This window comes from Phaenicophaeus curvirostris, chromosome 5 (assembly GCF_032191515.1).
Source record: "Phaenicophaeus curvirostris isolate KB17595 chromosome 5, BPBGC_Pcur_1.0, whole genome shotgun sequence".
Lineage (NCBI taxonomy): Eukaryota > Metazoa > Chordata > Aves > Cuculiformes > Cuculidae > Phaenicophaeus > Phaenicophaeus curvirostris.
Window position 1 is genome coordinate 50,376,032 of NC_091396.1, and position 25,681 is coordinate 50,401,712.

A 25,681-nucleotide genomic window follows, 5' to 3' on the forward strand; every position below is an offset into this window, starting at 1 on the left:
AAAAACCACATCTGAGCTTGCATTATCAGTAGACTGCCCAGCTAAATTTCATTTTTATATTTTCCTTCATTTTTTAAGGTTTCATGATTGAACCATATATGTAACAGATCTTCAATATTTCTTTTGTTTCCAGTGATAAATTACTAACATTTTGACACCCTTATATCAGGTACTCCTATTTTCTCTACAGTTACCTAATCCACTTACAGTACCAAACGAATTTGCATTCTGATTGTTTCTATCTATTAAAATCTTCTTACTGTAAAAGCTCTTTTAAATTAAATTCTTTGGTCCTTCTGCAAACATAGTTCTAGAAAACCAGATGACTCTTCTGAGATACAATAAACAAATTTTTGCACACATTTTGAAAAACATACAGCACAACTAAATGACAATTAATTTAATATTGAAGCTCAACAAGTACAAAGCTATTAAGCTGCTGCAAAATTCAATTTAAATGCAATATTTTTCTTTTTCTAAAAAAGAAGGAGCAAGAATTTCATTTTGAGAAATAAAATAAATTATAAGTTAGCATCCCTACCACGAAAAGATGTTTACTTTTCTTTGTGACCGATAAGGATAAAAATATTTAAGTAACATTTGCCAGAAATGCTGTATTTATTCCGATATAGCAAATATTTATATGGACTTCAAAAAACATTTTTCTATAATCCAGTGTTTTGACGCAGGTACTGTATTAGGCCGTTTTTACAAAATATTGTTTCTGTTTAAGTAACAAATATAATAAAGGAAACTCGGAATCTTACTTGGCATCCTGTAAAAAAGTCTCTTCCCATTGCCATCATTGGTCTGTAAGTATTTACTGTCTGAAGACCAATCCATATGGGTGATGAAACTTAAAGATCCAATACATTCCCCAACTTTCTTGTATCGCTGAACAACACCATATATATCCACAGAGCTGTCATTGGAACCAACAGCTAGGAAATTCCCATCTGGTGAATATTTCAGCTCATGAATAGCTTCTTTCCTGTCTTTGATATGAACAACCTCAGTCATATCTCTGTAGTATGAAAGAAAGCATGTCATAAGTATAGAAGAGTCTTATCATTCTGTCCAGTTCCCAGTTTTAAACAAGAGACAAATCTATGAAACGGTGAAATGAACTTTACCAGCATCTGTGCAAACACAACACTTTTAGAGTTGGATAGAGCTTCATGGCCAAAAAAAAAGAGAATGGAAAAAACACACAAGAAGGTGCTGCATTGGGTTGAGGGAAAGTGAACAAAATGAACTGTTCTATCTGGATTCACAAAAAAAAAAAAAAATCAAAAAAAATCAGGTCATTTACCAGATCTGTATTCACTCAGGGAAGACAACTTCACTCACATGAGACACAGACCATATTTTCCCTTTAAAATTATGATGAACAAAGCAACTGGGCAGCACTGCTTTTATATGCATGATGTACTGACAGCAGCATTCCAGTGCACAGAAACAATTTATCTCTTAAAAAAAAAATATTTCTTAATCATAGAACAGTTTGGGTTGGAAGGGACTTTAAAAATCATCTAGTTCCAACCCCTCCATGATGGGAGATTGGAATATAAGAATAATTAATAAAGCTAAAACCTGAAGTAGAACACTTCCTGTAATGCTGCCATTCTTTACAAATGGAATAACATGCTTTATCAAATGTGCTGTTACACATGAACACATGAACAACATGAACACATGTAGTGAACACATTTCAGAAATCTGAGCACCCTCGAGATCAGTAATTTAAAACAGAAATGTAAATGATCTCCTTAGTGTAGGGCCACTACAGTGTCCATATAGAAACAATTCACAAAAGCAATTAGATAACATGCCTGGAAAAGTTAACAATATGTCTGGTTTAATCTTCTGTAACATACCTGACCCTAAGTACAGTGAAAGAGCCATCCTTCATTCCAAGAGCGAGATGGATTCCATCAGTGCTAACTGCTGCACAACGAATGGGCTCCTCCATATTGCACCGGGCAATCAGAGCATGGTCTATTAAACTCCAAATTCTACAATAAAGTAATAATTACAAACATGAGGAGTGTTTTGTAGTTGTGTCATAGATAGCATGAAGCCTGCAGTTTCTGCAGGACATTAGACATAGTGCACTCTCCTATTTTAGAATAATTTTCTACAAGGAAAATCTATGACAAAAGTCTGAATTTTGTATAGAGCAAAGAACATTCTTACATCTAAAACAGAAAGCATCTAATGAGAAAATGCAGGGGCAGATTAATTTTGCTTGACTTTCTGAATACAAAACCAATAACAGTATATGACAATACACACTTTTAGACTACTCTGCAAAAATTCCACTATTTTGTTTAATATTTTAGCCAAGAACATTAAAGAACAATTAAACACTTCGCTTAGTAAACATACCTTTTCCTATTAACAAGGCGTTATTTATTACTCCTACAATATAACTAGACAATACTATAACATGTAAGCTTTTACTGTGAGATACATTACAACATCATTTATATGAAACATATAGAATTCTAGAGCATAATTTTAATATTCATTAATGGAAAAAACATTAACACATTTAATTTCAAAGAAAGAAGAAATAAAGGTGGCTTTGACAAAAAAAGTAAGAAGGAGTAATTTACCAAATTGTCTCAAAATATAGGTTCTATTTACCACACATGCATTAACTACGATGAAAACCCTGGCTAAATGTTTATTCACAGCATATGAAAAAGTGAATATGTTATGCGCAAAAAAATTAAGTTTTATTACAGTTTTTTCCATTGTAACCTGTGAATGCCTAACATAACTGCTAAAAAGGAAAACACTGCAGGATACTTGTGTATGAGTGCTTAATGTTAGGCCGAATGAGATTTGTTCACATTTTGTACATTTAATTTTTGTGAAATATACATTTCCACTGTATTTCATTACTGAAGAGCACTAATTTCATGCATAACTTAACTGGTTCAGAAGCACTTCAGTGTCGTGTTTTAATGCCTTTAAAGTGTATACAATTCAATTAGGTTATTTACAAAATAAGCTGTTTATATAAAACTACACACAGTTAAACAAACAAACAAGATTTAACCTGACTGATCGATCATCACTCCCAGTCATTGCTAGTGGTTTTGTAGGATGCACAGCCAAAGCCCACAGCTCTCCTTCACAATGACCCTGCATTATCAGGAAAGGCTTATTACGCTCATGCACCACAATCTCAAAAATTTCACTATCTTGTGTCCCGACGAGTATATGGTCTCCTCTCCAGCAAACACTTCTTACAGACAGACCTGTAGGAGAGATTGTTAGTGAGAGATACTACTTGAGAATTTATGAAACAAAGGTAACTTAGCACATGACAAATACTAAGAAGTATCCATATACCTTCTCTTCTTCCTTCATTTATTCCTTTTCTCTATTCCATATGACACATACTGACCTTGGAACATTAAATTCTCTAGCTTAGTACAATATTACAGAAATTCTAAAATAAGATGTGTGCCTTATTTTAATAAAGGACACATAGCCAATTCTTGTATTACAAGATCTCTGACAAAGAAAGATCATACTGACCTTTGCCTCTAAAATTAAGTGTTCAATGTCTTTAAATTTCAACAAAGGTAGCAAACAATATAAATCATCATTTCTGATCAAGTCATGGGTCTTAGTACTAGCTAGATGAATCTAAATTATATAACTGACAGAAGCATCAGTGGAACATGCATTCTATTCAAAACATCATAAGGGCTAAATTCTCCCCAGCTTTTTTCTGAGATGCTTCCCTTTTGTAGTATCTTAATAGTATCTGAAATTATTTTTCCCACTGAATATAAAACAAAAATATACCAAGCTGAAACAGCATATAAAGAGATGGAAAGGGTTTATGATGGAATTTAACATGCATTTCTAACAACAGAATTAGTTTCCAGGCTTACAGTGGGGGCAAGCACATTGTTTGTAGATAGAACTGGGAATAATAAAATGGAAGTTAAGAAAGTTGTACACTGCAAACCCAGTCTTATGTGCCCAATTTTAGTGACAGGCACATTTTAAAAGAGTTTGTATTTATTACATTCTGATAGTGCAGCTCAGTTTTGCCAAATTCAGGTGTAGACGCCTAAATACTGACTTTTGTGGAGAATAGCTCAAGAATGACCTTTGAAAAAGTACTCTGGAGAAATATGTGAGATAAAATTACGTATATCAGATGGCAGAAAGGAACATTGTATTGGTATGAGCTGATGTGCTTCTGAAAAGTATTTTTAACTATGCAGAATGAGAAGAAGAATCTTATATTATTAAATTTATATTGAAAAAATATTGCAAGACTCAGAAATGATGAATGGGTGGGCTAGCAGGCCAGTACTTCTTATGGTGGAGGAAGATATTTTGAAAAACGATTTGACTACTTGGAGATATATCTAGAGTCAATTAATTGCTCTGCAATCCATTCACAGGGATATAGAACTTGAGTTCGTGTTCACAGATAAACCTACCAAGATGTGACGTATAGGAGCAGTGAAAAATGCAATTAAGAAAACGAGCAGGACAGGTCATAAAGGCAATTCTCAAAAGGATACAGTAAGACTGAATTGAAAAGATTCAGGAAACTGAATTTAGTCAAGACAGGATTTTTAAAATGCTACTAACTGTCACAGACATTTGATAGGTCAAAAAGATGAGGATCGAGTTCACATAAGTGATCAAGAAGAAAGAGTTCATAGGAAGAGTAAAGGAGACAATCTGGAGAGGAGAACAGATTTGGAAGAATGCAATGGAGAACAAAATACAGCTTTCAACTAGATGTAACAAGACTGAGAAATAGCAGCTGAGTAAATTTAAATTTAAAACAGAGTCATTGTACTGCAGGGCATTTAAAATGGAATGTATTCCATCTTGGTGCAGTATTTCACAAACTTGATGGGAATGCCAAGTCAATTACAGAATACAAAGATTTAACTTGTAATCAGTTATATATTGACCCTGAATATGTGATTGCCATCCGACATTCTAACACGCTGTCAAATTCTTGGCAAGATACTAGAAAATAAAGAGTGACTGGCAGCAAATAAAACCAAATGCCAACAAAAAAAGTATTGTAAGTGACATTAGTGCTTAAGTACATGTTCTTATTCTCTTCTTGAATTGCTACAACAACATCTAGACACAGACAAAACATGCTACAGACTGCTTGATATAAAATTTATCATGTCATAAACTGTAACTGAAGTCATAGGCATGTCAGCAGTGTCATTTTACCTTTATATCCCTGGTCTGTTTCCCTGAGATCAATCACAGTAATCGGTTTAAAATTTAAGTCCCACAAGCGAACACAGCCATCCCTGCCACCAGTGGCAAAGCCCTCTTCGCAGGCATTCATGCTGAAAATTCCTGCCTAAAGATAGAAGAAAGTTATTTTTAACCGTGTACCCAGTCTAGAGACACCAATATGGAAAGTGGAACCCTTATCCATGTCAATATTGATTGTCTTCCTGTCTTCCTACCTGTCATGCCGTGGAAAATAGCATAAACGCATGTAACTAATACAAGCTTGAAATACAGAAGAGTCAGAAAACAAATGCAAAATGAGTAGAATTTACATTAAGGGACACACAGTAAGGTAAGAGAAATGTTGCAATACTACTTTCATCCTGATGATGACAATTATAGTGATGCTGCATCTTATCCCCAGAAAGAGTTTAGTTTCATACCCTCTAGGGCCCGGTCCAACTGTCTCAAATGTCAGCAGGAAGACTTCCACTGATTTCCATTAGGCTTGGTTTGGGGCCTTTGTTGCTATTACTCAGCTTCTACGCAACCAGAAAAAAGCACATCTGGGATTTTTTACATGTTAAGCCAAGGAAGACTGATGTAAAAGGAAAGCTTCAGAAGCAAAATGTAAGAAAAACAGTGATAACTTTCCACCAGTTAAAAATACATAATGTAAGGTATTATGTGAAACATAACCTAACGCATTTCCTTTAACTCATTTGATAAATGTTTTCTTCAGGATAACTAAGAGGCATGGATGATATATCTATTATTAAAATAAAGATACTACACGCACTACATTTGAGGCAAACATGACTTTTTAGCTAAACAGCATACACACTTTAAGTACCTAAATAACTCTCTAGTTTTATTTTCAGAAGTATCTCAAGCATTTCAGTAAGCAAAGCTACTGAAAGTCTTTGAGAAGTTAAAAAAATCTTCTATATTCATTGAAAATATTCAATATTCAGCTATGACAGTAGAAGACAGGAGAGCATTAAAAATGACAGAAGAGAAAATCTGCCTGTCTAACTTCTGTCCAAAAGAAGGTTGAACAGCCAATAACACACATATTTCTTCTATACCATTGTTCCAAAACTTTCGTTTGGTCAAGAAGTAAATGTAAAGTTCCAACAGTTTCTTTAGTTTGTTTGGATTTTACAGTAATGAAGCACATTAGCTCCAAAATTGAAAGCAATTTGCAAAGGAGAGATTGGCTTTTGAGGGGAAAATAAAGCTGTATGCTCACAGGAAACTAGCATGCAGTGACTTGTGAGAATTCTCAGGTACTCATGACTGTTCTCTCCTACCAAGTTGCTTTTTCTTCTTAAATTTTAACCAAAGAAAATGTCATAATGGGCAGATCATAATGAAATATGGCCCGTGTTTGCTTCTCTGGCATCAGGTAAAAAAGAAATCTCTCACATTTCACAAAAAAGAAGTATATTATTACTAGTCTGTGAAATGACAATCAAAACTGAAAGACTACGGTGACAGAACTCAAATTTTTTGACATGTCATGTCCATCCTCAGGGTACAATCCCTATTTAAGACAATCCATGTTTTCAGGAGCATGTGCCTAAACAGAAACATATTGGAATTTTTAAGTCATAAACAGATTAGATTTCTAACTCCCATTAACTCCAACATCCTGAAAATCCTCTTTCTGTTTCTTTATTAGTCTAGAGACTTTTGAAAATACAACCTAAGCTTCATTTGTTTCTACGTGTGTCTGTCTGTATTACTGCATTAACCTTTAAGTGTCATTGAGCAAGTAAATGGCTAGCAGAATTTTGGCTTGTTTTGCACCATACACTTAATTCTGCCCAAGTTCTGGCATATTTGAATCTTTTAAAGTTCTTTTTTGAATGTAACCTTGATAACAGAATTATTCTCTTTAATTAACTCCTTCCAAAATCCATGATTTAATTAGCATTAAAAAAAGAATCAGACATTTGGTGATGTGGGAAGCTGGCTGAATGTTCTAAAGATAAGATCAAGTGGATCCAGGATTAATCTGTTTTCCATTTCACAGAATATCCTTATCTTGAAAAGGACATACTGGTTGTCAAGGAGATTTGGCAGATGTTGTGCTTGCTCAGTCTCCTGAAATGCAATAGGACATTGTCATTTCAATCTAAGTGCCACTGGAATAGAAGAACCAGGTGAAAACTAGAAAGAAGTATCTAATGGAAGAAGCTGAGCTTAGCCACTCTTCATTTAATTTTTATGCCTACACTTACTAGCAAACAAGACAGAATCTATATTCTAATAGCTTCGCCACCCATAATTCTTCAACTAAATTTTTCTTCTCAGAAACTGTGAAGATTGTTAATGCAAATCAACTTTGGAGTTTTCATTCTTCTCTTAATCCTTCAGACTGAAATTGTCATTAACATGATTTGACTCTTGATGGTCAATAGCCTCCTAGCAACAATGAGAAGCAAACAACTGCATTCAGTTTGTTTGATCCAACTGAAAAATGTGAGCAATAAAGATCGATTTAGGTCCCAAATCAAAATAAAAGGTGTAGATCATGGTCTTCTATCTTAGAAGTTAAAAAGTTTTACATATGGACTGCATTGGTCTGCTACAAATTTTTCACTACACTTCCTATGAATGGGAAAATTCAGGAAATAATATCCCAGACTGATTAGCAGTTTTCTCAGAATGCAGAATATTTCCTATTTTTCCAGTATAACCAGCTGGTATCACATCTGTGTTCCCTCAAATTTGGAAAAAAAAAAAAAAAAGAGCTGAATGAGAGCAAGAAAGAAATAAAACGCCCAGATCTATCAGAAATGACAGCTGAAAGCTGGAGAAGTACAAGAACATCTTGACAAAGATGGTCTCTACTGCATGAATACTTTGACACTGCTTGTATCCAAGAAGCTTCCAATATGGAGGTAGTCTCAGGTTTTCTACTGCTGCTGGACCCATCTTGCCTCCAATGGACAAAAATCAAGTGTTAGTTTATCCAAATGCAGTCATTCTTATAAAATCCACCACATTTAACTCTGACTACACAGTTCCTATAACACATGACTGAAATTAGCTATAATTAGGACCGAGCTTGAAAAATCATACGGAAACTTCAGAAGCAACTGACTACTGAGCAATACGGAGAACAGATACATTTTTCCAGTTCAGTAAGAATGCCAGCACCTTCTTTTTAGTGCTAGGTCCTTTTTTTTTTTTTTTTTTAAATTTTTTGGTTTGGAAACTACATGCCTTTGTAAAAAGTCTTTCCCCATCCAGCTTTCTTGTAGCTCCCCTTCAGGTTCTAGAAAGTTGCTATAACATTTCCTTGAAGCCTTCTCTTCTCCAGGCTGAACACACCCTAACTCTCAGCCTGTCCTTGTATGACAGGTCCTCCATCCCTCTGATCATCTTTGTAGCCCTCCTCCAGACCCTCTATGGAAAGCACCCTTGAATATTTGCCAGCTCTGTTCTACTCCCTTCTCCCTGAGGACCATGTCCCAGGGGGTCCTACTGAGTAATTCCTTGAAGAGCTGGAAGCCTGCTTTCCTCAAACTTAGTGTCCTGACTATACTCCTCACCTGTCCTATATCCCTCAGGACCTTGAACTCCACCATTGCCTGACCACTGCAGCCCAGGCTGCCTCCAATCTTGACATCACTGACGAGCTTACTTGTATTGGTGATCATCAGGTCCAATATTGCACCCCCTTGGGTGGCGATGTCTATTAGCTGGATTAAGAAATTATCTTCAATGCAGTCTAGAAGTCCCCTGGCAATGCCTCAACCCCTCCGTCCTGGTCTGTCCCTTCTGAACTGCCTGTAGCCACTGACAGCCACACTCCAGTCATGGGATTTGTCCCACCGAGTTTCAGTGACGGCAACCAGATCATAGTTTTCCAGCAGCACGGTAACTTCCAGCTCCTCCTGTCTGTTGCCCAAACTGCATGCATTTGTATAAAGGCACTTCAACTGGGCTCTTGGCTGCACCTCCTTCTAAGTGGAAGACCCCTTATTTCCTTTAAGGTGTTCTGCAAAAGTTTCCTTCCTGGCACCTACTACCTCAGGAGCCTCCCGCTCATCTCCACAGGATTTCAACTGTGCCTCAGCATCCCCAACATGCACCGAGGCAGCAGGTGGAGGGCCCATACCAGCACTACATCCCTCCAAACGTTGTGTGTCCTCCTGCAGCTTGTCATAGGCAAGCCTGATACTATCCCCCTCCCCCTTCACATTTAGTTTAAAGCCCTGTCAGTGAGCCCTGCAAGCTCCTGAGCAAAGACTCTCCTCCTGCTTTGAGAAAGGTGGCTTCCATCTGATACCTGCAAACCTGGTGCCATGTAGGCCAATTCAGGAAATAAATACCAGCATGTAGAACAACACAGATGTTGGACACTTAAGCTAAAAAATTGTCTCTCCCAACATATACTGCATTGGAAAGAAATGGATTGAAAACATTTGAGTTTGGTGTCAGTAAGTTTACAGTGGAGAGTCACTACTGTGAAATTAATCTTCCTATCTAACAAATCACCCACAAAATAGTTAAAAACCAGGCATATTTCTATTAAAAAAATTAAATACTTGCCTCTACACCTCTCAGTGACTGCCGTAAGTGGACAGTTACCTTTCAAATGCATGACTAGCCTAAGCAGCAGAAGAAAAATACTGCATGACTTAATGTGTTGGTACATGATACCAGCTTAAAACCATTCATTTAAGTTCATTATATTGTTTCCATCTATTTTTAATTAGTGTTCAGCCAACTGACATAGTCGTGCAATAGTTTTAACAGAGTACCTGTTATTTAACCTCGAGCCTGTTATTTAACCTCAGTTTCTGACATCAATCCACACAACTTTAACGTGCACCTCTGAAAGACTATCTGAAAATAAATTATTCAGGTCCTGAGAAAGCATCTTATGTACATTTACTATGCAAGGCAAAGGCACAGCACACAAGAATCTTTAAAACATACAATGTTTTTAAGTAACCATACCATTATGTTTTAATACTCAAGTAACATCTTGTATATGTATCTTAATAGTCATGGACTACCTTGAATTTAGAATATGTAAGATAATAAAATAAATAGAAGAATCTATAGTCTGTTCTTTGTACTGGTACAAAAAAAAGACTCAAGGTATATGTTAACTTTCCACTGCCTACAATAACTTCCTTAAGCGCTATCAGTGAAAATGAACTTAAATACACTTTCAAGTTGCTGTTTTCTTTCTCCCTTTCAAAACTTTCATTATTAGAATTATTATTTAGGAGAGATCAGCAGAATTAAAATTTTAGTTTCCCATTGCCATCCAGTGCTCCCTGCACAAGAATTCTATGGCTTTGCCCTTAACCCCTGCTCATTTCCGTATTTTCCTGCTTTCTGTTCCTACTTCTACATTAAGTGAACACTCTAGTCCTCTTCAACTAATTCTCCAGTCATCCCAACCTATTTTCTTTCAACTTTTTGATTCCACTCAGACTCAGATAGGAATCTGTTGGAAACTCTTCTTTCCTCTGTCTATAGTTCTTAGAATTGCTGTGACAAGATAGATAATCTGGTTTAGCTGTGAATTCTTATTTTGCTTTCTAGTGTTAAAGCTGCTATCTGTTTTCTTGGTTGTTTATAGTGGGACATCATGGTTTATTTTTCACATTGAATGACTCCTAAAACACAAAATGACTTTTCAGTTAGTGTAACTGTAACAAAGATAGTCCATCTTTGAAAAGAACCCATTTTCTATATGAATGAAGACCACTGCTGGCTGATTGGATTATATCTGCACAGAATCACAGAATCACAGAATTACCAGGTTGGAATAGACCCACTGGATCATCGAGTCCAACCCTTCCCATCAATCACTAAACCACGTCCCTCAGCACCTCATCCACCCGTTCCTTAAACCCCTCCAGGGAAGGTGACTCAACCCCCTCCCTGGGCAGCCTCTACCAGTGCCCAATGACCCTTTCTGTAAAGAATTTTTTCTTAATGTCCAGCCTAAACCTCCCCTGGCAGAGCTTGAGGCCATTCCCTCTCGTCCTGTCCCCTGTCCCTTAGGAGAAGAACCCAGCTCCCTCCTCTCCACAACCTCCTTTCAGAGAGTTGGAGACAGCAATGAGGTCTCCCCTCAGCCTCCTCTTCTCCAGGCTAAACAATCCCAGCTCTCTCAGCCGCTCCTCCTAAGACTTGTTCTCCAGCCCCTTCCCCATCTCCGTTGCTCTTCTCTGGACTCACTCCAGAGCCTTCGTTAGCTAAATGCAGCCTTCTGAGCAGGGGGACTGCTAGTCATGATCTTGGCTTCATCCAGAGACACCAAGCCCTTCCCAAGCAGCTATGAGGAACTGCTCCTTCCAACTCCTTATTAAACTCCTATGACAGCACCACATCACCTTCTGCACATCACTAACTTGCTTTAGAATATGCTTCCTGCATCTCAGACACCTACTGTTTATGCTGCGAGAAAGGAATCCATGGTGCTTTATGCAAATATTGAGACACGTTTTCCTTGAATGAATTTTCAGTTTAATTCACGCCTGTTGAGGAGTTATGATGCACAATGACAAACAGGCATGCAGTGAAGACAACTCCAATTCTTTCAATTTCTATCAATGCACCCTATGCTTTTAACAACATACACACATCACAAATGATACCATTTACATTTGTATTTTCTCTTAAAAGAATGCGTGAGAAGAACATGATTTATGAAATTAAGTACAAAATAACTGTAAAATATGATGGTAATAGTTTAGTATGGCTGAAGAGGCACTCATTCCACACTGCTAAATTCTGTGCTGACAATACTTCTACAATTATTATCCTTTAAGGTAACACTTCTACTGAAAAAAAAAGGTTTAATTTTGTTGGAAAGTAAGCTCCCAGAAGAGATCGGGGGTTTTTTTTCCCCTGAAATTGGTGGGATTTGTAGTGACTCTAATCTTTTGTGAAAATTAATTCAAAAGCCATGGACTAGTGGCCCTGCCTAATTTTCAGTACAGCAAGGTACACTTCCATTGAGCCTAAAGGACAGAGCCAAAAATAGAAGGCTAGACGAGACCTACTCTAAGGTCACCTGATCTCTGTCCACTGATGCTACTGAAGGTAAGGAGCAAAATGCTTCAAATTTGACCTTGAGGACAACAAAGAGCTGACACAGCACATAAGGTAATGGAGCAACAAGCTCTCATCATCCTATGTTAACCAGTTGGGTCATTTCACACTGAAACAGCTGAAACGCACTGCATTACTCTGAAATATAAACTGTTGCAATTCTAAATACTCCAAGAAAAAATATGTGAACATACAGGACAGGTGTCTCTCACAGCACCAAACGGGGCGGGGGGGGGGGGGGCGCGGGGGGAATTTCCTGACTAGCTTTGGACAGAAGACCAAATGCATTCTTTCCTCTAGGAATCCAGGTCTGCATATGGATTACAAGCATTTTAAAAATTTAATTTCACTAACTACATCATCAAAAATTAGATGTCCACGTCACATTAGGAAAACATAGAATAGGATATAATAGAACACTATTGAACACTAAAACCAGATCTGAAGATACAGAGCAAGAATCAGAGAATATCTGAAGGCTAAAATATCCCCTCATACTTCTTGGTTTATAATTCAAGCCTTGTTGAATACATTTAATATATCTGTAGATAGATACAGGAGGATATGCACGCATGCGTGTATACATATATATTTATTTAATATTTACATATACACATATGTCTACAAAGGAATCTCAAACACAAAATACATTCCTGGTAAGTCTCCCACACTTACGTTCTTTGTAACTTTAGTTTTATTCATAATCAGATACACTGTCATTATATAGCTGTCTGAATAAGCAGTCCAATGGCTTTTAAACTATTATTTGATTCAATAAGCTGCAACTGTCCTTGAATGCACATTTCTAAATCATCAGTAAACCAAGACTCTCCTTACTATAGACTGCAATCTGTCCCACATACATACCATTTACTACTTTGTCCCTTCCATTCTACGTGATCAAATCATTAAGAGTGTTTTTAATACTTCAGATACATACATCATCCCATCCAGTCCAATATTGCCACTTACAGCAAACACGTTCTTCTAACAAAAAAATAATTAGCTGTTACTGATTTTTACCTAGAATTTTGAAACTGCAATATAGGAACTCACACACTTGTATTTTCACACTATTTTAAATTGTTAATAAGGGAACTTCAAGTATTTTCTAAAAAGTGCAATGCATTCTGAAATGAAAATCAATCTACAAGCAGCAGATAACAGAGCTTCATAAAGTTACCTTAGCAGTTTCATGCCTAGTAGGTTAAAATGAACAGAAATCAATTGGCTGTGTTTATAAAGTGATACTTGGGCAAGGTAGAAATTGTATCTTGCATTGTAGTACCATGTATGACTTCCTATCATGAGCGGAAATGACAACTCTCAGATTCTCATACACAAATGAGACTATAAATGACTAAGTGGGTTTTTGCTGCCTACTTTAATCACAAAACCATGTGCTTTGAAAGAACACACAAAATGCAATGAAACTTCATGTAGCAAAAATATAATCACTTCATAGTTGCATTAAACACTTTGATTAAAAGAAAATCTTACCAAGCACTTCTGAAAAATTATCTTAAACTTTTATTGATATGTCTTCACTTTTCAAAGCTGTATACTGTCCTAAAAAGCTGAATGAATATCATAAAAGGCAGAAACATAAGACAAGGAAGAGTAGGAAACTGAACACACTAATACACACCTACACAAGGGTAAGTTTTAATGCATTCCAGGCTCTATTGATTACTAAGTCCCTCATCAATGATAACAGGAGACAGTACATAGTACATAGACAGACACCTAAATGTATTTCTCAATCAAGCATTTACTTTTTCTACCGTAACACTGATCTCAAGCAACAGAAGGAAACAAAAATACATTCCAACTAGACATACTGAGTTTCTATCATTGAAATTGTTTAGGAACACAGACCAGGTGATCTTGCACTGCCCTTTCCAGCTCTACAGAAATCTATTTAACATTTTATAATAATTTCAAGAGACATACTTACAGCATGTGCTCCCTGTATTGTCCGTACAAGGTTGATTCCTTTCCATACATATATATCTCCATTCAGTGCACCAGAATATGTCACTTCATCCCTTGCACAGGCTAGGCACAATATAGTTTGGAGATCACCAGTTTTGCCAAAAACACCACGTTTTGGTGTCAATGAATTGCCACACAAGCTCCAGAACTGCAACATAAAGTGATTTAGAAAGATTGATATTTCATCAATATCCTACCATTTAATATGCACACCTGAAAGAGAAGCACCTTACCTCCAAGATATATCATCATTCTTATCCTTTTCTCTGCTTTAGTTCTCCAGTTGTTTAACAACTTTTTTATGTTATTAACTAACTTTATCTTTCCTTAAAATCAGCATAGCAGACTGATTGGGAAGGAGTTTCAGGGTATCAGTATTAAATCAAACTGAAATTCTTTCAAATTATAATTTTTGAGTCAGTTGCATTTTCAGTCTTTTTTGAAAGCATTTCATAGTAGAATTATTTGATCTTTCTTTGATGTAAGACTTTGCATATGCTTCATTTGTACTTTCTGTTACTTCAGGCATTTAAAGATGCAATCTAAGTAGGTAAATTTCAAGGTTGCTATTTACTCTGTTTGAAAGCAGCTGGTTTTATTACAGTCTTACTCCTCATCAGAAATGCTGATTATGCAAAGCAGCCACCTAAGTGGACTTTTTTGAGAACTTTGTAATAAACAGCGTGTGATTACAGAAATCACGAGAGTGAATTTCTGTCTAGTTGACCCAAGATGTACTAGTGACTCCCCAACTAAAGACAGACAACGTCTCCTGTCAGAGCACAATACTGGCCAACCACATATCCAGCTACACTATTTTCTGAGATCTCTGCAAATAAGCAGCACTTTCATATTCCCTTCAAACTCTCCTGTGCAAGTATGTAAACTGGAAAGTCAACAAGTTGCCAGAGTAATCCAGTGGAAAATGTGAGAGCATTTATTTCATTACTGCTGACAGGTTACTCTTATATTGACTCAGCATGTTCCCTGTATACATATACATAAAAACACATCTCAAGCAACTCTCTCCATTACCAATAACCTACTCAAAATTCTGAGCAGAGACTTCAATTAATGCAGGATAATGAAAGCAGGTACAATGCATATACTTTCATACCAGAATTACTCTAATTAAGAAATAATCATATACTGATTAGAAAAATCTCTGTATATTAACTAGTACTTCTTCAACCGAAGTACACAGGTCACAGATTACGTTGTTGCTTGAGAAGTAACTGCACGATCACTGCATAAATCAAATACCTCACTCCAATATGGAAGTAGGTAACACACCTAAGAAAAGTAATTCCTCAATATCAGTTCACTTGGAAGTATTAACATATTAAGTAGTGTGACAATTTGCATAAAATACTGTGAGGAAAAAAATACGATAGTATTACAAACATGCAAGTAATTATGGATATCTGAAAGAACAAGAAGAAGGGATGGTTTAAGAAAAATACATATCAACAGAAATCTCTTGCCCAATCCGAATGCCTATAAATCTCTAGGACTGTTTTTTAGATAATGTTCTCTCAAAGCAACCAAATTACTTTTAAGATGCTACTGTTATTTAAAAAGACTTTGCAGAACCTTAAAAGTTGCTCAAATAAACTTTTGCTTACCTAAATAGATATGATCTGACATCACAAAGCCACCTTAAACACCCTACCTCGCTGCTGGCAAATATTAGCCCATAACAGGCATAATGGTCCTTTTAGATCTTGAAGCAGAAAAAAAGACCATTATTAATCATGCTCACGGCAATCTGTAAATGACATACTAAACACTATGCTAAATCAAAGACGTATGCCATTTGGCCAAAACATGGAACTCTTTCCAATAAACCATTAATATATATTAATCTAAAAGTTCATGGTATAAAAAGCAACATTTTCCTACCACAGGAACCTACACACAAGAGTAATACAGAACTTTCTAGATACCATCTACTGCTGTTATGTGGTAACAGAGGAGAAAGTGCATGTGAGAATGCAGTGACTTTATGAAACTTATTGGATGACAGTCAAGCACTGATAATCCTGCTGCCAGTTAAACCTGAAAAAGAAGCTGTTTCTACATGGCAGTTGGTACATGGATCAATCAAAGCTTGAAATAGACATGAACTGTCCAAACTGCCATCATGTAAGAGGCACAGTGTGTGTTCAAAAGTTTTTCACAGAAAGGGTCATTGGGCACTGGAACAGGCTGCCCAGGGAGGTGGTTGAGTCACCTTCCCTGGAGGTGTTTAAGGCACGGGTGGACGAGGTGCTGAGGGATATGGTTTAGTGTTTGATAGGAACGGTTGGACTCGATGATCCGGTGGGTCTCTTCCAACCTGGTTATTGTGTGATTCTGTGATTCTATGAAAATGACAAAGGTAGGAATAACAGCAGGGAAAAGAAAAGAATTAAAAGACCAAGCGCTTCCCTTTCTCCTTCTCCCATATCTCCATACTCTCTGTCAGAAATGGTTTTTCCAACTAATTTCGCCTCTGCAGTGTAACAATTCATTAATTGTTCAAGAATCAGAAACTTGAATACCTGGACTTGTCTCAGAAGTGTGCCTCCTGTCTTATGCTACTTGGGATTGCAAACAGCATGTTTTAGACAACCCAAATTTCAAATTCTATTACAATCATTAAATACAACGCTACTGACAACTGCTTTCTTCTGCATTGCTTCTGTCAGGTCATGAATTCTTTTGAGCAGAGATGGTCTGTTTTCCACTATATATGTATCTTGTAATACGTCTAGCATAGTCAAGCGTGATCCATGATCGCAGTACCTAAGAAGTAATATTATTCTTACAAAGAACCTTTCATATTATAATTAGAATTTCCTTTTAAATTCTATTTTTATATGTGTTATAAACTACTGCAGTTTACATATTTTATGAGTTAAGATTTACTCCATTACCTTAATGTGTTTTACGCCACAGCTGACGAGCTTGTTCGGCTGGTACAAATCCCAAGAAATATCAAATATCTGCAGAGAAAGAACCCAAGGATGTCAGCAGAAATGGCCTTTCTAGCATGGAACAGTTAAAATGTTAAACAGTATAAAAAGTTGTAGTAAATTAACAGATAGTCTGAAATGCTTTAAATGTAAGTATCAGAATGACTTTTATGCCCTCATTCAATACTGAAATTGATATTGCAATGTAGAGCTCATGCTTCTTCTGTTTGGTTTTCTTTTCCTACAGTGCTTACAACACAAAATAAAACAACATAATTCATCTACAGACTAGAAAAAAAATGAAGAGATGTGCTTGCACAAATAAATGGCAAGTTACCCATTTTATTTCAGAAACAAATATACATATCTTAAAATCCAAACTTCATGCAAACTCTATTTCTAAAGCATAAAGTATTTTTTGTTCAGACATAGTATGCATTCACAGACAGGATTTTACAAACTAAAACTACATTGACTCTCAAATTCTTTAGTTATACTTACTCTGTCCGTATGACCAGGAGCCATTGATAATAATTTTCCTTTTCTCCAGTCCCATACACAAACTGTGTTTTTCGAATCCAAACCAACTGAGACCAAACGCTAAAAATGTCCAAATTAAATAAATAAATAAAAATAATTCAATATACTAATGAAAGATAGTCATCTTTTCGAATGGTAACAAATTCGTAATATATTTCAGATAGATGCAATAGCTACATTTCAACATAGAAGAAAACTAAAGACGCAACATCATATGCCCAAGCTTCCAAAGATGCGTCTCTTCAGTTACAACACCATGATCATATAAAAATAAGATCTTCGTGGATAACAGCACATTTCTGATTTATAATGTTTAATATATATAATTATATGCAGCACACTTGGCAAGTACCAGTCAGGAGACATTTGCAAAAAGGAATTATTTCACTGACACTGATGAAACCACGTGTGTTTACCTTTAATTCCATACAACACGCAGAATTTAGGTATTTATTTTACAAGTTCAGGAGATACAAAGAAGTGCTTAGGGAAATTATTTAGTAGAGGGCAGGTACAGTTGGACTTAATGATCTCAAAGGTCTTTTCCAATTTAGGGATTCTATGATTCTATACTTTGTACAGATTTCTTGACATGAATCATTAAGTATAGTAGCTAGCAGTCCACTTTTGCCACATGTGTTTATCAGTCAATGTGTTATTTTTCCTACAGAAATTCTCAGCAGAAAAACTAACAGTATTAAGGGTTGGATAAGAAGAAACTGAGTGTTTCTGAGTTTTGTTTTTAAAGAAAATTAAGGTTTTCTGTTATGTTCATGTGATACATTAATGTTGATAAATGAAAGCTTTGCAAATCTTTAGGATGAAGGGTTTTTTCACTGCTCACCAGTAAATATTTAGACACATTAAAGACAAATTTAGATTCAATATCTATGTAGACTATCAAAGTGAGTTTATGAAAGGAAGCTTAAGTAAACTTCCTCCCAGAGACAGAAACCTATTCCCAATTACATCATTCCTTTACTACCTAAAAAGCTCCAAGATTAGGAGAAGAAAAAGAAACAAGTTAAATGCAATTGCTATCCATACTCCTTATTTACGAACGTCAACTTCAATTTTTCAGATACTGCAAAGTCCAACCTTTCTATTCCATCTTTGAAAATATTCTTGGAAGGAACATAAGTTTCAGTTCCAGCTACACTTCCAGTCCCAGTCCTATTGCAAAATGAGAGGCATAAATGCAGACTAGCTTTCCAATTACTGCATACCCATCACAAAAAATTTGGGCAACGCCTCTCCAGACATAAACTAATACACTGACTTCTCAAAACAGGAGATTAAATTATATCCTCAGTTCTCCTAGAAAAACTTGTTAACAACCAGCACATCCCCACAGTGCTGCATAGCTCCAAGAGGTGCAAAAATACCAGTGAGCTGCAGGAATAATGTACCATAAAGCAAGCTGAACTTCTCTCAATATCAGGGAGAATGGAAGGTAACCTTGGTTTCAGATAACACAGCTGCACCACTGAATCATCAGGTCCCCAAGACAATTAACAAAATAAAGAATAAATAATGTCATCCTGGGCTAGCCAGAACAGCTGTGGGTGAGGAGGAGAGCATGTAGGTAGCATAGCCCACCATGAAGTATAAAAACTGAACAAAATACAAAACAAACTTCACTTCACATATTCTTCCCCAGTGACTGGAGATACCCAGCATTGCAACAGTGATCATACAGAGACCAGTAACAGGAACCACATTTTTCTTGTGATGGATCTGTACATCACAATCGCTAATGCTGTGATTTCCATATATTCCTTTATCACTCTGCTAAACCAAATTCCCATATAACATCAAATATATAAAATAAGTATGTTTAATATCAATCATTAAACCCTCTGAAAGAACATGGTCAGGAACTCTGACTAATCTGGATGTAAAGAATTGGCAAGATGTAAACAAATATATCTGGCAAATCTTTCTGAACTCTGTTTGTTTCTTACAGTATTTCCATATAGGGACAATTCTGGAGACGTAGATCTTAAAAAAACTTGAATCCAGCTTTCCTTTGAGACCACAAAATTCTAACAAATGCCACGAAAAAGGTGATCATATGGAAGTGCTGAGAAAAGCGGACAGGCTAAATTCTGACCATTTATGGCTTTAAATATAAGAGTAAGTACTGCATACTCCTGGAACAAATCACAGATCTACATTCAAATCTCTCCAATACCCCCAGGGAACGCATAACCTATAAAAGATAAAAAGTCTGGAGACTTCAATCCTAATTGGATACATTTTGCCCTTAAATTAAAGCTGTTCAAATGAGAAAGTGACAGGAGTTTACACAGACAAGAACACAGAGAAAAGACACCACTGTCAAGTAGAAATGATGTTCTAGAAAGAAGTTGACTCTCTAAACCATGAGAATCCTACACAATAAAATCTGAGGAACATTCAGAGAAACTCAAAACTTCATTACAACAATTATAGCATAATTTAACAGAAACAAGTTACAGTAAGGCTTTCCTTTATTTGAGTTCAATAGAGCAAGTGGTCTCTACAATACATCCTCACTTGAAAAAGGAGTGGTAAATAACACATACTGACCTTTTTAGCATGCAAAAGGAACTGAGATATCACATTGCAAGTCTTAGTGGGAGGTGAAGATGCGCTGAATAAAACCAGGGGAGTACAAATGCAGAAAGGACTTTCATGGCTAATATCTCTTCAGTTGCTATCTAACGTGAATTTTCCATTCCCAATACATCAATCAAAAAAGCCTCTTTACTTATAGGTGCCTGGTAAAAATTATCTCCCTTACAGGCAGCAGCTCTGGGAACCAATTTATTACTCGGAGAATGCTTTAAAACAACAGAATTACAATCCAATAAAATCTTTTTCGTTAATCATAGATACAGGACACACAAGTCTGAACAAACAATCAAAATGTGGAGAGCCACCAATGCATGCAAAATGCATGACAGAGAACAGTATACTGCCCGAAGACATACGGAGTCCAAGATGAGTAGAACAACAGGATTATTACTATTGCTTTTTGCACAAGTCATGCGCCTGCATGGGAGAGGTCCACCATCTATAACCATTTGGTGTAAAAGCTAAACTGTAGTGCACAGACCACAAGAATCTCCCAACCACCCCACCTTCATTTAAAACTCTTTTGGAATTATGCCTTTCCTTCCAAATGTGAATATGTATCACTACTAATGCCTATTTTTTTGAGAATAATGCACTTCCTTAAAAAAAAAAAGAAAAAGCTACTTAACAAGATTTCTGACAGAAAAGCAACTAATTTAAGTGTTTGAAAATAGAATATTAATTACATACCTGACCATCTAAATCAAAAGCCAAGCAAGCTATACCATGTGTGTGAACATCTTTCAGAACAGATACAGTTTGCACAGTGTATGAGTCCCACACGCAGATGTATGGTTCTTTTCCAACTTGACCTGTTGCCACCAACACACGATCAGGATGCAAAGCAAGGCTGCCAAAGAAAAAAGATATAAAATATTTTTGCATAAAACTGTTACATTTGAATAGTTGGTTGCATTAATATTTTTTCTTAAAACTGCTTTTATCGTATTTTCCCATTGACAGTAGATATGAACAAATCATCTTGTATCAGAGATTGCACAATAGCTGTAAAATTCCCTCAATACAGCACACATCACGATCATTCTTGAATTTGAACACTGAAGCCTTCTCCAGTTAAACAAATTGCAGAATAATCATTAAACCTGTCTTCCAAAACAGATTTTATTAATCTAGGTCACATTTTCATATAAAAAACCCCACACTTATTTTCCCTTTCTTTCTATTTCTTAACGTTTAAAAACATAAAGGATGGACAAGAGAAGTCAGCGTTCAGCTATCTACAGATCTATCACCAATGGAGAGTTATGCATCTCCAAAAGTACTTCATCCCACATACTATTCGATGCTCCTTTTATGAAACCATTGAATAGCCTTCTGAAGCTCTCTTTTCGCTGATTGTATAGCAAGCCAAAGCATGACTAGCTTAGACTAGATGTTGTGACTAGACTTCAGATGACTGAAACTGAAGTCAGATGAAGATTATCTTAAATGTCTTAATTTTAATATAGAACAACTGGGAATACTTGAATTTGAATAATCATTAACTTCTCACATTTCTAATGCTACAGACAATTTTTTTATGATATTTCAGTATCTTCCAAACAGAGGATCATCACAATTGTTTTGTCAAATCTGGATCCAAGCTAGAAAGCATGCTAAGTCAGCAAGACAGATTTTGTTTTCTTAAAGCAAACACGCTGGAAGGGAGGAGAAAATTAAGTTAAGTACATATTCTAATAGAAACCAAAACAAGTGACTTGATGATATTCTACTCAGACTAGGTACAGCAGCCTAAAATGATGTGAGAAACATCACATGAAAACTGGGAAGATAAAACTTCAAACACTGGCTGTTTAATTTCCCCCCCGCTAACTAATCATAATGACCTTGAGAACCACTAACAACGTATACTAAGTGTATTTATCTTCTCAGCATCACCCGAAAAGGAGAAAGGTTGAGCACCTTGCAATGCCAATATGATCTTATACCTAAACATATGTTTTGATGAATGAAGTTCAAAGGGTGAAGACAAGGGGAGTCTATAAATATACCCGAAATAGCCAGGATATAGCTAATGAGGAAATGACCAGTAATAAAGATCTAACTCAAAGAATGTACACATTTTCTATAGACAAAAAAAGCATGAGAAAACCATGTTAGAAGTTAATATTTCATGAAGTTATACTATGATACACTTCTATATTTTTTTCTATTTTAATATAGCATTTCAGTTGGTCAATATTGCTTGATAAGTTTCACATGCACAACCCTGAGAGGATCCTTTAATTTCAAAGTTTCTGCAAAAGGTAAGAAGTGGCCCTTTCAACTTCTTTATGGGAATTCCTCTTTGCTACTCTGCATTATCTTCAGCACTGGGCTTCAGCAACCGACAGTTCCTCATTTTGCTTGTCTTCAATTCTGGACTTATTTCTCTGGTCCTTCTGTTCCCTCTCTATTTGACAAAGCAACTACATAATTAAAAACAATGCAGAAAGGAGCTGGCAGGCAAAACTTATCACATTTCACTTCAGTTCTGCCACCTAATCCTGACCAACACCCGCATATCTCCCACAGCACACACAGGCAGATGGTGTACACATAGGCAAAATGGAAAAACATCTGGAGAGGGAGAAAATGCTGCATTGGAAATGATCAAATTTTTACAATGACACCACAGAGAGAGAGAGATAAGACCACATGGACGATAAAGAAATTCAGGAAGAGAAAGGAAGGGAGAAGGGGAGAAGGGGAGAAGGGGAAGGAGAAGGAGAAGGAGAAGGAGAAGGAGAAGGAGAAGGAGAAGGAGAAGGAGAAGGAGAAGGAGAAGGAGAAGGAGAAGGAGAAGGAGAAGGAGAAGGAGAAGGAGAAGGAGAAGGAGGAAAAGGAAAAAAGGAAAAAGGAAAAGGAAAAGGAAAAAACACAGCCATCTTATGACTGATTCAAAACCTCTTCAGTCCTGTACTTAGCTCTGCAATCAGGGCACTGTGCAGTTTCAAGCAAGCAAAAACCACCCCACAACTGCACCACTGAAAATCACTCAGGCACCACCCTGGACACAAGTAACACGTGCTACACCTTATAACACATTTTCCAGCAACCAACAATTAGCTTAGCATGTTTTTAACTAAAGACCAGAAATGACAAACACAACGCATCAGAGATGGAAGGGACAAAGTTAAGGTGCTTCCAAGGGCTAGGAAAGCACTATCCTAGCCCAAGTGTGCCAACTAATTCCACTTGAAGCACATCAGGTGAATATAAAAAATGTTTCCTCTCTTCCCAATTAATAAATTGCAAATAATAACTAAGAGCAATACCATAGTATCAGTTCTTTCTATATCATGAAATAAAATACTGGCTTAAACAACTGAGCTCAGAATCTGTCTTGGTACGGAATAATGCAGCCTAAATTATAACCCAAAGCCTGAACTTTAATCACAACAGACAACACTGTAAAACTACGAATGTCCTTCTCCCATCACTTCAGCCTCCACAGTAAATTGCTAAAAAACTTTTTAGGCAGTCACTGAAAGCAGAAGAATACAATAAATATTTTAAAACAGCAAGCTTTTTTAAAAATGCCAGTGTGCAGGGATTTCAGGGAGACTGAACAGCAGAGCTGTGGCTGAAGAAATACTTACCTGATAACACCTTCCCTCATTATTTCTTCCAGATCAAGAAGTGAAGGAGATATTAAAGTACTACTTGCAAGTATTTTATCTCACTGGCTATCAGGACAGATGGAAAAGGGAAGCATACAAGGAGTCAAAGGAGTCCCATTACGAACACTAGGAAAAGGAACTGCCATGCTTATTCACATGATTTTCATTTGAACTGTGATTGATAAGAAGATGCTTTCCTTAATATTCAAGTCTTGGCTATTATTATGCCTGTGGGGCACCATGGAGAATTCCGGGTCTGAAATTTTGAGTCCTGACCAAAACTCAAGGATTAGACTCCAGGTTTAAGCAACGTGGAGACCCTTTTCAATTATTCCATTGGACTATGAATGATTAAGCAACCCTTACGGGCATAGTAATTAATACACAAATATAGTATCTTCTTCTAACCTCTAGAGTAAACGCATCAACACAACTCACATATTCAGGAACTTTCATTATTAGCATAGTCCTGAACATTGCATTCTAAATAGCCTTTTAGTGCAGCAAGGAAAATGCAGCTAGAATGTGTGCCTGGAAATGAAAAACCATAAATGTATGCCCTGCAGGGACTGTGTTGACCCATGGGCATGGTGCAGTTAACGACATGAAACACGTGCAAGTCAGTACAGTGATCTAACATGGATTTTCTTGCATCTTTTTCCTACAAAGAGAAGAAGGAGATTCCTTAGTGGAATGAGAAGCTCTAACACTCAGAACAAGAGGACTCATGTTCATTTTATGGTCCTAGTAGTGAAAGCTGGGGTGACTTATTCGGGTTACACTGCTGAAACTGTGCTTGCATCTAGCCCACACAGCTAGACTGTAAGCTTGCACCCAATTTCTTTGCTCTTCCTTGAAGTATGACTAAGCAGATGAATGAGATATCACTGCTTGTCCATAAAAGGAAACGAACTTGGTGATCCAGTGGGTCTTTTGTAACCTGGTGATTCTATGAAATATTCCTAACAAGATGAGTTCTTTAGGCCTTCTGACTTGCCTCTGGCCTTTCTGACCTGGGCTTCTCAAGAATAGATGTTAGATCTAACATACTGTCTCTGAAGAGGCAGATATGAAGACTGTCCAAAAGGTAAATATAATCATGAAACAAAGCAGGAATTAGGCTAACAAAGCGCTAAATCAAATTAATTTTGAAACTGGCTATAGAATTTCATACTTAGAAGATTTCAGAAATAGAAAATTGGAAAATCTGCCTGTCACTATTGCAACAAAACAGAACAGCTGGATCTGTGGAGAACTGAGATTTGCACTGATAGGTCTGACAGGTCTTTAGGTTCCTAGATAGGTATTCAAAAGCAGGCTGAAATACAGTATTACAGGTTTGACAGTATACTGAAATTAGGTATGCGTCGCAATTTAGTGCACTCTTTTATACTTCAAACAGAGAAGATTCTTCCTCTCTTTCACAGCAGCATGTAAGCATTCCCATCATTTCAACAAGATCTGTGCACTGTACAATACCTAGGTTAGATTAATTGTATTAAATACTAATGGCAGGCTATGAAAAAAAAATTGTAAAAACTGTCCATGCTGTGTCTGTTTGGGATGAGAAGAGACATGGACACGATCCTCCGATCTGTAAAAGATTTG

At 36.5% G+C, this 25,681-nt stretch overlaps 1 protein-coding gene across 7 annotated transcripts in view; it reads right to left on the reverse strand.

Moving 5' to 3' along the window:
* Nucleotides 1-25,681, reverse strand: part of EML5 (EMAP like 5) — a 113,959-nt gene that overhangs the window by 67,940 nt on the left and 20,338 nt on the right. For 6 of the 7 annotated variants that reach the window (XM_069858650.1, XM_069858649.1, XM_069858648.1 and 3 more), the window contains exons 2-9: nucleotides 21,141-21,300; nucleotides 17,793-17,891; nucleotides 17,253-17,321; nucleotides 14,297-14,482; nucleotides 5,239-5,374; nucleotides 3,068-3,269; nucleotides 1,878-2,015; nucleotides 768-1,024 (exon numbers count right to left, since the gene is read on the reverse strand). In XM_069858650.1, coding sequence (XP_069714751.1) covers nucleotides 768-1,024; nucleotides 1,878-2,015; nucleotides 3,068-3,269; nucleotides 5,239-5,374; nucleotides 14,297-14,482; nucleotides 17,253-17,321; nucleotides 17,793-17,891; nucleotides 21,141-21,300 — 1,247 coding nt within the window. Of the gene's footprint in view, nucleotides 1-767; nucleotides 1,025-1,877; nucleotides 2,016-3,057; nucleotides 3,270-5,238; nucleotides 5,375-14,296; nucleotides 14,483-17,252; nucleotides 17,322-17,792; nucleotides 17,892-21,140; nucleotides 21,301-25,681 lie in introns of those variants that run through there. The other variant, XM_069858651.1, reaches the window with a different exon arrangement.